We start from the raw sequence: 16,888 nt of genomic DNA, 5'->3' as shown, positions 1-16,888 counted from the left end.
TCCCTGAGCTGCCCCATCTGCTGTCTCTCTAGGTCACATGCCCCCCAAATACACTGGCTCCAAGCCCAGCACAGCACTCAGACTTGCCTAAGAGTTGCAGTCCTTGTGGCCTAGACAGTCTTTCAAGTTTATTAAGGACCCTAAAGTACTTTATCCCACAGCAGTGAGGCTTTCCACAGCTCAGTTTTCAGCCACTGGGATGAGTGATTCCCTTCAGGCTAGGGCTAGAAATGTTCCATCTGTGGGTGGGAACTGGCTGAGTTCAGCCCAGTTTTGCTTTCTGCTATGACAACGCAGCACTGAGTTCAATGCAAAGTCTCACCCTGCTGTGCTCTTGCTCCCCGAAGCATGCAGAATCTCTTCTTGTCACATGGCCAATGCTAGGACGTAAGGGAGGGCTGGCATCAGCAACTCAAGACTGTCTTTCCTATCATGTTCACTGCCTTTTTCAGTGATACAAAGTTTAAACCAGGTACTATAATTATTTAGCTATTTTTAGTTCTAATAAAGCTGTTTTTTATTTAGATAGTTACTCAATTTGTTATTCCTATGAGGAGAACAATTGGCAGAGACTTCTAATCAGCCATCAAGCTCCACCTTTGTGATCACATACATTCTGGATGACAGTCTTATCTGGAGTAATGGGCAAATGTAAAAAAACAAACTCTTGCCACTGCCTGTCGTGATCTTGATCTTCATATGCTGCTCAATGACAGCAGCAGGTGTTCCTTTATATTTTCTTAAGTGTCACCCACATAGCTATTCTCACTGTCCTGTGGACATTGCTAGAGTGTTCGCTGGAAATGCCTCCCTAGCTCACCCTGCTTATAAGCTCCAAGGCTCTTTCCTTTACAACAGTCGTAAGGCCAGACTGAAAGAAAGCCCCCATGAAGCCCATGTTTCAGTATCATGTTGGCACCATCTATGAGCAACCCCATGACTCAGCAAGATTTCTCGCACTCTCCTTGGTAACTCAAGTCCCACAGATTGCTGCTGTGGTTGTATGAGTGCCCCAGGAGCCTCTTGAGTGTGATGGGCATCGTGTGATGCCCCGGCTATTTTTTGCATACTGCCTCAAGGAAACACTGGAGCTGCAAACTCATCAGCCCAATTTCTAAACACATGCAACACTCCTAATGGGGAGGGCACAGGGTTCTGTGGCTATTCTGCATCTCGAGGTTTCTATAAAAACAGACATTTAAATAAAAGGGAGAAAACATCAGCAAAAGCAAATACACAATGTGTGACTGAGGCTGAGGCTATAACTTCTCCATAGTCCAGAGGCCCTAGACCTTAAGAGTGGCCAATTATTTCAACAGCCAGACATGTGTCCCTTAAAAAGAGAGCGGAACTTACAGACAGCTTCTAAAAAGCCATAAAGATATTTACTGTACCGTGCTGTTCTGGTAGTGCACTTGTGAAGTATTTGCCAAAAACCACCAGAAAAATACTTTTCCATGTATGAGCAGAGCAGATTATTACAACAGTAACTCACCAAGATCTACCCATTAACAGTGAAAAAATATGAACTTTTATACTAAAGCTGGATAGAAAGAAGTATGTGGTTTTATGTGTTTTCCTTATCTGCACACTGTAGCCTTTAAAAATATGTCTTAAAGTGTTACATTTATTGGAGCAAATAAGGTAATGAAAATGGTTAGGAAGTTCACAAAAATCTTAGAAACTCACATGTCTTCAATGCTAGTGTTCACAAAGAGCCTGCAGTATTCCCTATTCCATATAGTCACATCTTTCCAAACTTTGGAGGTGAGAAGAATGGCTCCCATGACAATCCTCTTCCAGTTGGTCGGGCAAAGGTCTATCTCTGCATAACTTAAGAGTCTTTCTATGTAAATCTGCAAAATAGAGCACTGGCCTTTGATTTAGTTCACTTTAAGTGCTGCGATAAGAACTCTTTTGAATGACAGATTTCTTCTGGTTTTGACCAGAAAGTGTCTTTTATTCTTATGCTCTACATACTTTGCTTGGTCAGGCAAAGCAAGAGACCACATTACAATTGTAGGTCAGATACTTCTGCTGCCTACTCTGCCTATGGGAATTTCCAGCCCAATTTCAGTGACAAGAATGCCTGCATATGTCAGCCAAGGCCACCATGAGGAGAGTCAGTGTCATCATCTTCACACTCATAAAAGGCAGCACACACTAAGGACTAGTGTGGATTAAAGTTGTTCAGGAAATACTCAAGTGCCTACCAAATGTAATGTCTCATACCTAGCTGGGAGGTAGATAGAAATTCTACAGGTATGTCAAGCTTGAATATGTAAAACCCATGTGATAGTGAGCAAATGTTAATCTCCTTTTCACAAAAACTAACCTTTTGTGGTGCTAGCTTAAAAATCTGCTGGTCAAGAGAGCCTCCCAGTGGCTGCTGTGCAGAGCAGCATGGCAGGTGCAGGTCTCAGGGGTTGTAAAACATTCCCAATATTCAGTTGCTTGATAAAAAACACATGTGTATAAAAGAATGGTTCTCCTCTCAGCACCTACTTTCCCATCTTCATGATCACTTCATGAAAATTTATTCTTTCTTACATCCTGCAACTTAGTCAATTCTGTTGGTTTAAAGGTGGAAACAGCTGCCAGTTTCTGCATCCCTGGGATTCCTCTAAGCCTGCCGAGTAGTTTGTGAGACAATCTCATGAATTAGCACGTTTGATAGTTTACATCTATCAAACATCTGCTTTACAAAGAATTGGGCAAAGTGAACAGCTGAGTAAAGATTAAAGGTGAGCTGTGAGGAGGTGTTACCTCAGAGGTAACACCTGCAGAGGGTGCTCTGCAGAAGAGTATGTCTGCAAGCTACCTGAACTCTTTATGTCAAAACAAAGGGAAAACGTTTATTTTATACAAGTTTATTTCTTGTCTGAGGGTTATGATCATCAGCTCAGATGTAGAAGTTGTTCTCCAAACTCGCCTGTTTTCAAAAACAAATGGCTATTGAGCATGACATGTTTTACAGAGATTCTGCTCCCTTTCCCCGAAACTCAAAACTCTCAAGTATTTTGAGAATGAACCTCGCTCTCTGTATAGGAATCAGAGAGCAATGAAACAATATTAGCAAGCCCTCAACTTCCAGTTGCCTTACTGCTAAGCCGCTGACCTGCTGCCACTCACTCATCAGTATTTTCCCTCCTGGGTCAGTGTAACACAGAATTCTTTTTCCCCACTGATGCCAACTTTTCTCAGTGCAGTTGATCCCATCCCATTTTTGCAGAACACTGTTCCCACAATCACCTCTTTTTGAAGATTTTAGGCCTCTCTACTAGCAATTTTCCCCAATCTAACTGTGTTTCCTTTGTTCCCATCTCACTCCCCACTACTCCTCCAGCTGTGTCATCTCATTGGTGCTCACAGCACCATGCCCTCATGCCAGCTCCTCATCTTCCATCTCTCCTTAATGTACACCGCCTGCCCCACTGACATTATTTCTCCAACACTTCTCTTGCCTAGGTTTCTGGTGCCTTCACACTTACAAACTGGAAGTCTCCAGCCCAACAGTCAACTCCCCAAGCCTTTTCTAATCTTGTACAGGACACTGCCATCTGCCTAGCTGCTGGGGCCAAATACCTATATTTGAGTTTCCCTTCTGCAATGTCTCCAATGCCTGTTATGTCTGCCTTCACTGGTAGTCTGCCTGGGTTGATTATGAGCCACAATCTCTCATTGCTCACCTGTATCACTCTAATTGCTTTTTAGCCCTCTTCTCTGCCTCCAATCTGCCTCCCAACCATGGCCTGCTTTCCCCAAAGCAGTCACCATAACCTCTTTATTAACAGCACTCACTTCCCTGCTCAAGATCTACATGAGTCCCCTATGAAACTGGAATAAAACCTTAACATCTTCCTATGGCCTGAAGCCAAAAGGCCCTGTGAGCTGTGGCCCTGCCTGTGTGGCCTTATCTCCACTGCTTCCCTTATTCCTCACTCTGACCACACTGGTCACCTTGCTGTTTGTTCTGTGAACACATGTGAAACACATTCCTGTCTCTGCTGCCTGTAATGCCAGCACTCCTTCCCTTTGTTGCTTTGGTCAGGTCACTGTTCAAATGTTGGCTCTCTAGAGAGACTCTTCCTTATCATTCTATCTGAAGTACTGAGCACCCCAACACTCTGAATCCCTTTATCTTGCTTCCTCTTCCTGCTATTTGACACTACCTGAAAAACTACTTGTGTCTCACTAGAACATAAGCTCATAAAGGCAAGAACTGTGTTCAACTTGTCCTCCCTTCTACCCCAGCACTTAGAAGAGTGACACAGAGTCAGCATCCAGTGAGTGTTTATGGAATGAGTCACTTCTCGGCAGCATTCAGCACTGTGACCACAGCCTCTTTTAACTCTTTTATTATCCTTTCCTGCTTTTCCTCCTCCCACTCTAGTAGCTACTCCTCTGGGGGCTTGTCCTTTACTCACTATAAGTCCTTACAGACCTATTGTCTCTCAATTTTCTTTATCTTTTTTAAGACAAGGTCTAACCTTGTTGCCCGAGCTGCAGTGCAGTGGCACGATCATGATTCGCTGCAGTCTCCACCTCCTGGCTCAAGTAATCTCCCTGCCTTAGTCTACCATGTACCTGGGGCCACACGCATGTGCCATAACGACTGGCTAATTTCTTTATTTTTTTGTAGAGATGGGGCCTCACCTTATTGCCAAGGCTATTCTTGAACTCCTAAGCTCAAGCAATCCTCTTGTCGTGGCCTCCCACAGTGCTGGGATTACAAGGGTGAACTACCACACGTGGCTTTATTTTTTCTTTTCTTAAGATATGGGTTCTCACCATGTGGCCTAAGCTGGACTCAAACTACTGGGCTCAAGTAATACCCCCCAGCTCAGCCTCCCAAGTAGCTGGGACTAAAAGTATGAACCCACCATGCCTGGCTTGTCCAATTTTATTCTACACACTTACTCTGCATTTGAACAGCTGCTATTACTCTTCATTCTGCATCTCTACCACAAATTCATGCTCTAGTCCCATATATCCAAATGATGACTAGACACTGTTATTCTGCTATCTAAAAGGCACATCTAGCTTAGCCTGAGTACAAAACTCTCCCTTTTCCAATCCAGCTTTCCCCCCAGCATCATCTATCTCTCTAAATCTGGAAGCACCACTCCTGCTTCCCTCGAGCATGTGCTAAGAGTTCTAAAGGACTTGCAGCTCCTTGAAAAGGCCTGTGTCTGGTCCAGCACCCATTGAGGGCTTTGACTCAAGTGCACATCAGAAGTCTTCTCTCCAAAACTCTAATGGCATGGTAAATAAGTAAGTATTGACCTAAGTATTCTTTCCTTCCCAGCCATGCAGTTGACTTTCCTCTATAGGTTCGCTGTGAAGAGGGGTAAAACAATTTCAACAATTTGAATTGAATTTATTATTAACATTTTTACAACAGGAATTCTGTAGGGATGATGTAAATGTAAGGAAACAGCTATGGCTTGGAAGACTAACGAGCAAAGCTTGTGTCCCAGGCCTACTGGAACCACATTCCTGGGCAATTTCATGAGCAGGCACAAGTGATCAGCAGGGATAGATTAAGACTCATGGCCCAAGGAACAAAGACGACAGGGCAGCAGCTGTCAATCACAGCCTGCATGAGAACTGCCTGAGGAATGCAGCCTGGGACTCAACTCAGAGCTCCACTGGAATCCGTCTCCGCCCACGGACCGGATGGTTTTGTTACTGCTCCCCATCCCAACACCTCCACCTGCCTTGCATGTGTGCACATTGCATATACACTGATGTGTGGGGGGAAATCATAAATCTCTCCCGCTGCTTTTAATAGCAATGGTTCTATTATGAAAAACGCAATGGCAACATTTTAAGCTGCAATGATGATTCAACTCGAATGTGTGTATTTACTTTGCTTTCATAAGTTTCTCTTAAAGTTTGGATAATAATTTCAGAAGCCAACATTTTTTTTTTTTTTTTTTTTTGAGACAGAGTTTTGCTGTGTCACCCAGGCTGGAGTGCAATGGGGAGATCTTGGTTCACTGCAACCTCTGCCTCCTGGATTCAAGCAATTCTCCTGCCTCAGCCTCCTGAGTAGCTGGGATTACAGGCATCCACCACCACGCCTGGCTAATTTTTGTAATTTTAGTAGAGATGGGTTTTCGCCATGTTGGCCAGGCTGGTCTCGAACTCCTGACCTCAGGTGATCTACCCGCCTCAGCCTCCCGCAAAGTGTTGAAATTACAGGTGTGAGCCACCACGCCCAGCCCAGAAGCCAACTTTTATTTAAAAACAGCACCATACCCTGTGTACAAGTACCAAATTCTAAAAATGCTTTATAAATAAGAAATATCTTACCAAAGTTACTATTGCAAATTCAGCTGTTAGGTTTGTGGCTTTAAAAAGAACATGGACAAATCTGTAAATAAACTTGTGTTCAGGAACATACTCAAAGTATTCCTTTGGCATCTTTTCTTGCTGAAAGAAGAAAGGATGTGATTAAGTATCCATTGGAAAAAAAATGAAGTATTCTTAAGACAGCAATATTCATACTTGTGCCTATGTGTCACTTAGAACAATTTGGATTGGGGAGATGTCTTTTAGTTTCTAAAATATGAACGGTGGAATCTTAAGATACTATAATGATTCAATACTCGTCAACATTCAGTGAAAAAAATGGGCTCAAGCTCAGAAAATTTTTATGTTCCTTTCTACTCTTTTCCCCACAGAATTCTATAAAAATGTATACTACTTTTAGGCTTTAAAGTCTTACTTACTGACAATAATTCATTCTTCTCTGCAACAAACTTCGAAAAAACACATTTAGTTTTCTGTAACCATAAGGCTCTAAGGCTGCACTATTCAATACAACGGTCACTAGCCACATGTGGCTATTATGTACCTGAGGAAGTACATCTTTTAATATGCACACCATTTATTTAAATTTACATTCTTTTTTTATTTCTATTCACAGAAATCATGTATATGTGTTTAAGGCATTTACAAAAATGTATATTGTTTGATGCTACTGACAATTATCTTTTTAAAAGATACATTTTCTGTTATTTGGATTATATATTTACTCTCATTAGCTCACTAATTAACCAGAGCTGCAGGTCATTTCTTATTCCAGCACATCCTTTTTATAACACTTCTTAAATAAGACGATTAGATGCAACATGGCATGGGGAAGAAGACTTAAAAATGTCTTTGACTTCAACGTGAAACAAACACAAGTCTATGAGAAAAATACGGCCTCAATAAAAGTGACACTTACAGTGAGTGGATGTAATTGCTCGTCAAACATATCGAGGGATTTATCTGCATCTCTATAAAGTAAAAATGTGCATTTAAGAAATTAATTCAGAAATGATTAATATCTCAGTAACATATCTGTTTAGTAAAATAATGCCTCCTGTGTGTTTCGCTGTTTTGCTTCACCAAGGCAAACCATTTTACAAATCCTTCTCCTGGAGCCTGACCTTCAGAGGGTCTCCTGGACTCTTCTTACTCAGCACATCAAGTCCTGTGAAGTCTTTTATTACGGTAACCAGTCAGAATTGCCAGTAAAGTACTGACCCTCCCTAACAGGCCATGGTAATGAACCTGTTATATTTTCACTCCTCTAACCTGACATTGGAACACAAGAATGTTTTAGAAAGCAGTAGTAATGGGCAATAAAGTCTTTAGAACTTTAATAAATGTGAATATGGCCAGGCGCGGCAGCTCACGCCTGTAATTCCAACACTTTGGGAGGCCAAGGCAGGCGGATCCCAAGGTCAGGACATCGAGACCATCCTAGCCAACATAGTGAAACACCATCTCTATGACAAATACAAAAAAAAAAAAAATTGGCTGGGCATGATGGCACGCGCCTGTAGTCCCAGATACTCAGGAGGCTGAGACAGGAGAATCGCTTGAACCCAGGAGGCGGAGGTTGCAGTGAGCCAAGATAGTGCCACTGCACTCCAGCCTGGGCGACAGAGCGAGACTCTGTCTCAAAAAAAAATAAAAAATAAATAAAATAAAATAAATAAATAAATAAATGTGAACGCGATTCAGATTTCCTAGTCTTTTTCTCTTAATAATTACAAATTAAAAAGTATTAATAATAATATAATGACTATCAATTACTGATAATAGTATAATTATTCTCTTTATCATTTTCTCTGTATTAGATTCTCATGATATATTTATTTATTTTAAGTAGTTTGAATTAAAAATTTAATCTGTCTTTTTATTTTGAAACAGGCCAGTCTTTGATGAACTTAAGAGGTTAATACAACTAATACATTTTGCCTGTTTAATAAACCAATGGTTCTTGCAATGTGCTCTGTGGACCTCTGGAGATTCCCTAGACCATTTTTCATGAGGCCCAAGCAGTCAAAACTGTTCTGATAAAAATACTATTTCAGCCTGAGATATGGAATCAATGTAAGTGCCCATCAATGTTAGACTGTATAAAAAAAATGTGGTACATATATACCATGGAATACTATGCAGGCCATTTTTCATGAGGCCCAAGCAGTCAAAACTGTTCTGATAAAAATATTATTTCAGCCTGAGAAAGCTGATTAAAAATAAAAAATAAATTAAAATAATTTTTAAAAGGATATGAAGGCATTGCCTGCTTTCTCACTGTGACACTTGCCGTGATTTTATAAAAGCAAAAGCGGGTGAAATAGCTGGTTTTTCAGCATAAATCAAGGTTTCTCAGCATAAATCAAGGTGATCAAATTACACTAGAAGTCATTCTATTCTCCATAGCCCCTTACAGTTAAAAAAGAGAGCCTGATTTAGTTAAGAATGTCTTTGACAAAGCAGTAAAAATTAATGGTATTATTAAATCTTTACCTTCCTATTTAATACTCTGAATAAGTGTAAAGTTAACAAGAAGCACTTCTTCTTACTGCAGTATGGTTGTGTTAAGAAAAAGAACTGATGGTTTAAATGTAAACTGAATAATCACTTTTTTAAATAAAATATTGTTTTTATTTAAAAGTACAACTGACTATCATTCTAAAAAATGAATAAAGTGTGCCTTTTACATCATGGAAAATAAGTGTTCCCCTATTGGTGAAAGTGTGAATTAGTTCAACCATTGTGGAAGACAGTCTGGAGAGTCCCCAAAGACCTACAGACAGAATTACCATTCAACCGACCATCCCATTACTGGCTGTATACCTAAAAGAATATAAATCATTCTATTATAAAGTCACATGCACACACAGGCTTACTGGAATCAACATAAATGCCCATCAATGTTAGACTGTATAAAGAAAATGTGGTACATATATACCATGGAATACTATGCAGTCATAAAAAGAACAAGATCATGTCCTTTGCAGGAATATGAATGGAGCTGGAGGCCATCATCCTTAGCAAACTAACACAAGAATGGAAAACCAAATATCACATGTTCTCATTGGTAAGTGAGAGCTAAATGATGGGAACACATTAACACATAGAGGGGAACAACACACACTGAAATCTTTTGGAGGGTGCAAGGTGAGAAGAGGAAGAGGATCAGAAAAAATAACTAATGGGTACTAGGCTTAACACCCGGGCAATGAAATAATATGTACAACAAATCCCCATGACACAAGTTCACCTATGTAACAAACCTGCACATATACCCGTGAACTTAATATAAAAGTTAAACAAAGAAAGAGAATAACTGTTCTCAATGATAATAGTCAAGTTTTCAGGCTTAAAACCAGAACTTTGGAAAACACACTCCTTCTACCGTAAACTCGACAGCTTCTCAATACTTAAAGAGCTCTTAATAAGACATGGTGATACTAACAAAAGTGAGTTTTTGACACAACAAAACATAAACCATTATTTCTCAAATAACCAATGCATACTATTTTACAAGCAAGCATGGGGGAAAGACCCATTTACTGCACAAGAAAAATCGTGAGTATTGATGGAATAAATGTATTGATATGTAAAATTCCCTTGTAACTAAGAAACTAGTTACAGGGGAGTTTTGAGGTAGTATTAAAGAACACTCACAATTATCTAAAAGCTTTAAAGATACACCTTTTAGTAACTACATATTTGCAAAAAGCTTGATCGTATTATTGCTTCTCTAAAAAATTGCGAAGGGAATCCATCTGTCTTCTATTATGGCAAACTTTAGAGGTTTGCAATAATATCAATGCATGACACACTTTTTACTCAACTTTGTATTGTAGAGAAGTTATTTTTCTTTAAAAAATGCTATTTATGTTAAAGATATAGTTTTCAGAAAATATTTTTGTTGTCACAACCTGGGTTATTGCTTACTACTGACATCTAGTGGGTAAATGACATCAATGCTGCTAAACTTCCTGCAATACACCAACAAAGCATTTATTTCCTCACAACAAAGCATTATCTAGCTCAAAATACCAATAATGCTAAGGTAGTAAAATCTAAACCAGAAGCAGATTTTTTAAAGATCTCAATTTTAATTTCTTACATAGTATGTAAACACAGATTCTTTGGGATTCTCAATAAGTTAGGACTTAAAGAGTCTCAAGGGTGAAAGAAAACACAAATAATATGCTTCAATATTTTAGTAGGCACAATACAGCTTATGGTGTCTATAGCTATGAACTAACACTGAGATTGATATTATAAAAAGTAATGAGTTGGAATAACAAGATAGGTTTTAAAAGAGCTCACACTCACCTTTTCTTCATGTGATAATATATTGCTAAGGCCACACTACGGAAACAGAAAAAATCATAACAATGGATTTTATCATTTGTTGGGTCTAAAAACTTTTTTTAAAAGTGGGGAGGAAGAAATTATCCTAGAGGCCCTGAAATTTAAATCTTCTACTTCAGAACAGTACCATTAGGGCACTATATTCTAGTTTTAGTTTTTTGTTTTTTTAACAAAAATACGAGGATCAAAATGCTAGGCAATATACTGTTAGAAGACATGTTTCTGTTGATGATTATAATATATAAATAATAACATATTTCCCTGTTAGATGCTCTTCTACCCACAAAACCTTTCATCCCATGCAATTTATACCTATGTGTACATATGCTTAAATTTAAGACATACAGTAGTGTTTTTTTTTTTAAGTTGTTAGGCCCTGCACTTTAGTTGATTTAATTAACTATCTCCTACCCATCCGTGTTTTATTATTTCCTAAAAATTAATGATAAAAGTGTTTTATACCAAATTAAATCATTTACAATAACTTTTGCATAATTCATGTTAGTAAACCTAAGTACACACAAAATCAATGATAGCTTTCTGAAAATAAGCAGTGCTAATGATAATGCAACATAACACTACACAGTATAATATTAAGGGCAGGTACTTTCAATTAGTTTAAATGAAATATTTATGAACAAGTAAAACTCTTCAGATATATGTTACTGTATTCTTACGTTATCTACAGACACTGTGTATTAGGAAACATAAGTTATGTTTTTCCATCTGCCCACAGCATCTAAAATGAGGCTCAAATAATTGAGGAAAGCAAATCTGAATTTTAACAGTAGGTCTATATAATATTAGCACGTTTTTAAAAGCCTGTAACATTAGGATCTAAGATGGCTATGTCTATAGTGCTTCAAGAAGTTTTTAATCTCTAAAATAATTTTAAAATCACAGAATGTGAAGTTACCTGCTGAAAAGGACCAATGATCTAAATGACATTTAATCCAACACCATTTTACAGATAAGAAAAACAATGTTTAAAATTGACTTGCCCAAGATCCTACCAAATAGGAGCAGCTTGTTGTCCTAAATTCAAATCAGGCAATGGCTCTCAAACTTTGCTGCACGCTGGAATCACCTGAAGAGCTTTAAAAACTGCCTTCTTTTTAACATGAGACATTTTGATTTAATTAGCATTGTGTATAACTTTGAACATCAGGGTTGTTGTTAAAATTTCCCAAGTGATTCCAATGTACAGCAGGGTTTCCGAATGATTGAGTTGGGGTTCAAATCAGAATCTTCTGAGATGCTTTTATCCATATAAGAATGCCTCACATCCATCCCTATTTTCTTAAAAGGCTTCTGAGTGCCTAGAGTTGAAGGAGAGGTAGAGGTAGGAAGAGACATGTGACTGAAGACATATATTTTAAGAAAACTTGCATAAGTAATCAAATGTGGTCCATGCATTCCATTGAGAACAATGCTCTACTCACCTATATAAAACATTTTCCAAAATCTGTTCATAAACCCATTTCGCCCTATTAATTTGCTCAATAAACCTTTATTTTACCAATAGTGAATATACCAAGTGATCATTTCTCAAACTTGCTGACAGAAAATTAAAACTTACTACACTTTCAAAAGTAGAATTCTAAAAATTAGAATGATGGAGGAAAAAACATAAACTTTATGAATACTTGTTTGAGCAAGATTAATCTTTAAAACTACTTTTGAATTGTATACTAACATCTTACAATCTTTTGAATAGAAGCCAGGGACTCTAGCCAAAGTACAGTAATTTTTTTTTCCCCAAAGATTTAGAGACTTGGCTGAATACAGAAGTTTAGGGATTACTTAATAGGTCACAAAGCTTAAGACTTTAGACAGAGTTTGAGTCAAGTTTTTGCTGCAACACAATTTTATCTCAACCACTGTTAGAAGTGAGATAGAAAAGTGACATTATCATGAATGTAAACTTCCTACTTTTAATTAAAATAAAAGTTACTGACAATTGGTTTGGCTAGGAAAGCTAGTGCATTAGAAACAAAATTGTTTATAAGCTAGCTATGTTTATAGAATGAAAAGTAAAACTGACAACCATCCTCTTGTGAAGAAAAATAAGTAAAATGAAAGATAAAGACATTAATATTCTAAATTGGCACTTTCCAAACTGTGTTCTAAAACTGTGTTCCAAAAATTAAATGCTCATAATCCAAGAAGATGATAATGATGTTCTCTAGACAACCCCAACAGAGCTGGTGTTGTTGTTGTTGCTTTTAAAATAAACTTGAAAGGCTCATCTTAGGTTGTTCTAAAAGTGCATCTTCACTTGTGCCCTATGAGGTGTTCATGCAAAATGAAGGCAAGTCAAATGCAGATACACTACAGTGCAGTACTACTGCACTACTACACTACTACAGTGCCAGTAGAGAAAAAGTTGTTCCTTCTTCCAAGATTAATGTCAAAACTAGTACATATTGATTGATTTAGGCCTGTAACTCATAAAAAAGCTTTTTTTGGGGGGAAACATCCTATAAAGGATACCTATCTTACTCATTGTATTCAACATTGTCATAAGGCATAAAAGCATCAAATAAATAACTACACTTTTCCAGGGATTGATTATTTGCTAACTAATTTTCCCTTCCAACGTGAAGTCTAAAGTCAAAGGAGAAACTGAAAATTAGTATTTTTTTGAAAACTAATACATAGAATCAGAAATCAATATATAGTTGACACCAGTTTCTTAAACTGATTGCCCAAAAGGACAATCAAACAGCTGAAATAACCGAGGATGGCTGGGATGATTTTAGAATAAGGGGCTGTGTCCCTTGACATCATAGTTGTACTCACGATTTTACTATGATTGTAAGATGAGGCTGGCTGGCTGTGCTGTCATCTAGGTATATGGTTGAACACGAGCTGTACTTTTTAGTAAAATGCTTAGTAGATACCTGAAGGGGAAGGGAAATAGAAGAAAACATCACAGTAAGTTAAACCTATAAAAGTGTATTTTTTCCCATTGGTTAAAATGTCAAATGACAAAGTACTAAGGTACTTCTCACACTTCGTGAACTGAGTGTGGACTCATGTGCACTCCATGGGAAACCCATTGGAGGCTCTTAAATTCAATAGAGGATGTTTGAGAAATAGGTTATAAAAGGCTGCCCTTAATATGGTACCTATCATCAGACCTGGCAAGCGTCTATTGTGAATTCCCCTTTATAAATGAGAAATATTTAAGATTTCAGTGTTTTTAAAGCAATATAAAGCAGCTGAGATTTTCTATTATTTGCTTACTACAATGAGCTGTAATGCATTAAATAATATTGGCACAAGAGCATTTTATTGCAGTGAATGAAGACTAATGCTACATTACTAAGTTACTAATCCTAAATGTAATCTTCCAGGAGACAGTGGGACAAAACAAGTGTTTTAGATTCAGAGGCTCTGTGTGCCAGGGCTGCTCCATAACCAACAATAGAGAAAGCCATAGCATTCTTTAGTCCTGTTTTCTTACATAGAAGATAAAAAGACTATCACTTTAATATTCTCTCACATCCTGAAAACAGATAACAAAGACAACTCTAGGAATTTAACTTTCACTTCATGTTTCAATAAGACTGCCAGGACATCACTCAAATGAGACTCTTGGAGAATACTTTCCATTCATTTCCAAAGTTGATTCATTTTATTCTACAAGTCATTTGACCTGCTCATAGGCATTTTCCTGCCACACAGTTTCCTGCTGCTCTCTGCCTAGGATTCTTTTTCTTTGTCCAAGCAAACTTGACCCCATTTACCCTCTGGGATTCCTTTGCCAGCAACCACACCACAAAATATTTCTGTTTTTGTAAACTAGTCAGTCTAATTCACGACTTGTTACATGATACCAATTCTTACAGAGTATTCCCCTTGTAAGAAAGTAGGTCTTTCCAAGGAAGGGAGAGTCCTTTCTTCTTTACCTGGAGATGCTGAGCACAGAATTTTGGACAAGTTTAAAAGTTCAACAAGTGCTTGACAAATTAATTAAATCAGTTCCAATTTGGAAGATAAATCTTACTATATTTAATTATATCAAATATAGTAACAATTTACCATTTATAGGTATTATTTCAGATAGTCAAAATTAGAAAGGAACAAATTATCTTCATTCAGTCAGCATAAATACCAAGAATATAAAATTTTACAAACTTTAACACAAAATGGAAGGTGTTACTTAGTAATCTTAAGGTTGAATAACGAAGACTAGAAAATCATCATACCTCATAGTTTAGTAAGCCAAAACCAAAACATTACCATCAAAGGTCCAGTATCTGTTGAACTCCTATACTGACTTTTTTTCATTGTACCTGCTGCCTTTTGTTTTAGCCCACTGAAAATTCTCAAGTTTACTTCTGTCTCTCTCCTTTTTGGGAGGACAAATTTTAGCTATGTTTTCAAAGAATTAACCTTTTTTTTTGAGACAGGATCTCACTTTGCTGCCCAGGCCGGAGTGCAATGGCACAATCAGAGCTAACAGCAGCCTCAAACCCCTGGGCTCAAGTAATTCTCTGCCTTAGCCTGCTGAGTAGGTGAGACAACAGGGACACGCCACCATGCCTGGCTAATTTGTTTTTTAATGTTTTTGTAGAGATGCAGTCTTGCTATGTTGACCACGCTAAAAATGAACACATTTTAATTTAATACTTCTAACACTTTGGGCATTAATGAAAACAGCTCCATTTATAGTGTGAAGTAATGGAACAATATGGCAGGGTATAAAATTTGAATAGGAATACTAAACAAGGGCCGGCCACAGTGGCTCACACCTATAATCCCAGCACTTTGAGAGACCAAGGCAGGCAGATCACTTGAGGTCAGGAGTTCGAGATCTGCCTGGCCAACATAGTGAAACCCCGTCTCTACTAAAATTTAGCCAGGTACAGTGGTGGGCGCCTGTAATCCCAGTTACTCAGGAGGCTGAGGTGGGAGAATCGCTTGAACCTGGGACGTGGAGATTGCAGTGAGGTGAGATTGTACCACTGCACTCCAGCCTGAATGATAGAGTGAGACCTTGTCTCAGAAATAAAAAGAAAATTTAAAAAGGCCCTGGTAGAAAAGTGTAATGAGTTTATTATAAATATATAAGTAAAATTCTCTGGATTAATATTAATTATACTGAAATTAAATTATAATTTACACTTTAAATATAGGTCATAAATTTGGGTTAAATATAATAGATTGACCATAAATTTATTCCCTCTCCCTCCTGAAATCTCATTAGAATTACTCATATAACTCAAGTTATATGAGTATATAGAGAAGATGGACATTGATGATTTTTAATAAATGCTGAATTATAAAAAGTAGATAATGGAGTGGTAACTGGCATGGTAGAACAACTTCGGTGCCTACAAGAAGTGACTGGAACAGAAACCAGCAAACCAGTTTGTCTTCCATAACCCAAGGTAGACTTCAACTTAGAGGGAAATGGCACCTCTGAAAGTAGGGTGAAACATAAAATAAAAGCCAGCGAGGTCAGTTGAAAATCTGTGGTTAGATCCCCAAGTCCACCTGTCCTTCCATCTTACAAGGAATTTAAATGTGTGTTCTCTGGATATATAAAACCTGAAATTTCTGGGCTCACAGATACCATAGCTAAAACCTGAGAGATGGAAAAAAACTGTACAGCAAGAAGCAGAACTCCACCTCTACTTCTGGAAAGCAAGTAGCCATGCTTTTACATCCCAGGCAGAAAATTGGGAGAGCCTTCTCAGAAGGAACTGAATGGTCCCAGAGTAAAGATCCCCAGATAATACACTGAAGTCTCCCAAATGAAATGCTGGCTTCATTTCCAAAACCTCACAGCGAGTCTCCTTAGTGAACAGAAGTCCTGCTTCCAATGAAAGCCAAGGACCACCATTCAAGAGAGATCAAAACAACAGGAAAAAATAATTCATGGGACCCGTAAAATTTTGGAGCAAAACTTTAAAAATATACCCTCAACAAGAGAAACACGAGACATATTAAACTATAAAGTAAAAAATATCCAAGAAGTAGAATGAAAAGACAAACTGGAAAATAGGAGGGGGTGGGGGGATTAAAAACCAATGCGGATACAGGAGTCTAAGCAGCCCAGCATTCTTGAATAACAAGAATATCAGAAAAAATTAACAGAGAAAATAGAGAAGAAAAGAAATTCTCTAGAAGAGATAATCTGAAGACCTAGTAGCCCCAATAAAGGGAAAAGATCCCCACACCAAGCTGCATTACAAAATTT

General features: G+C 38.0%; 1 protein-coding gene across 2 annotated transcripts in view; it reads right to left on the bottom strand.

The window, feature by feature from the left end:
* Positions 1-16,888, bottom strand: part of LOC112130189 (cyclin-Y-like protein 2) — a 75,332-nt gene that overhangs the window by 32,082 nt on the left and 26,362 nt on the right. For both annotated transcript variants that reach the window (XM_054538803.2, XM_054538804.2), the window contains exons 4-8: positions 13,480-13,580; positions 10,639-10,674; positions 7,238-7,289; positions 6,319-6,438; positions 1,690-1,856 (exon numbers count right to left, since the gene is read on the bottom strand). In XM_054538803.2, coding sequence (XP_054394778.1) covers positions 1,690-1,856; positions 6,319-6,438; positions 7,238-7,289; positions 10,639-10,674; positions 13,480-13,580 — 476 coding nt within the window. The remainder of the gene's footprint in view (positions 1-1,689; positions 1,857-6,318; positions 6,439-7,237; positions 7,290-10,638; positions 10,675-13,479; positions 13,581-16,888) is intronic.

Source organism: Pongo abelii, chromosome 20 (assembly GCF_028885655.2).
Source record: "Pongo abelii isolate AG06213 chromosome 20, NHGRI_mPonAbe1-v2.0_pri, whole genome shotgun sequence".
Lineage (NCBI taxonomy): Eukaryota > Metazoa > Chordata > Mammalia > Primates > Hominidae > Pongo > Pongo abelii.
Note: the sequence above shows the minus strand (reverse complement) of the source record. Positions and strands in the feature narration are given on the sequence as shown.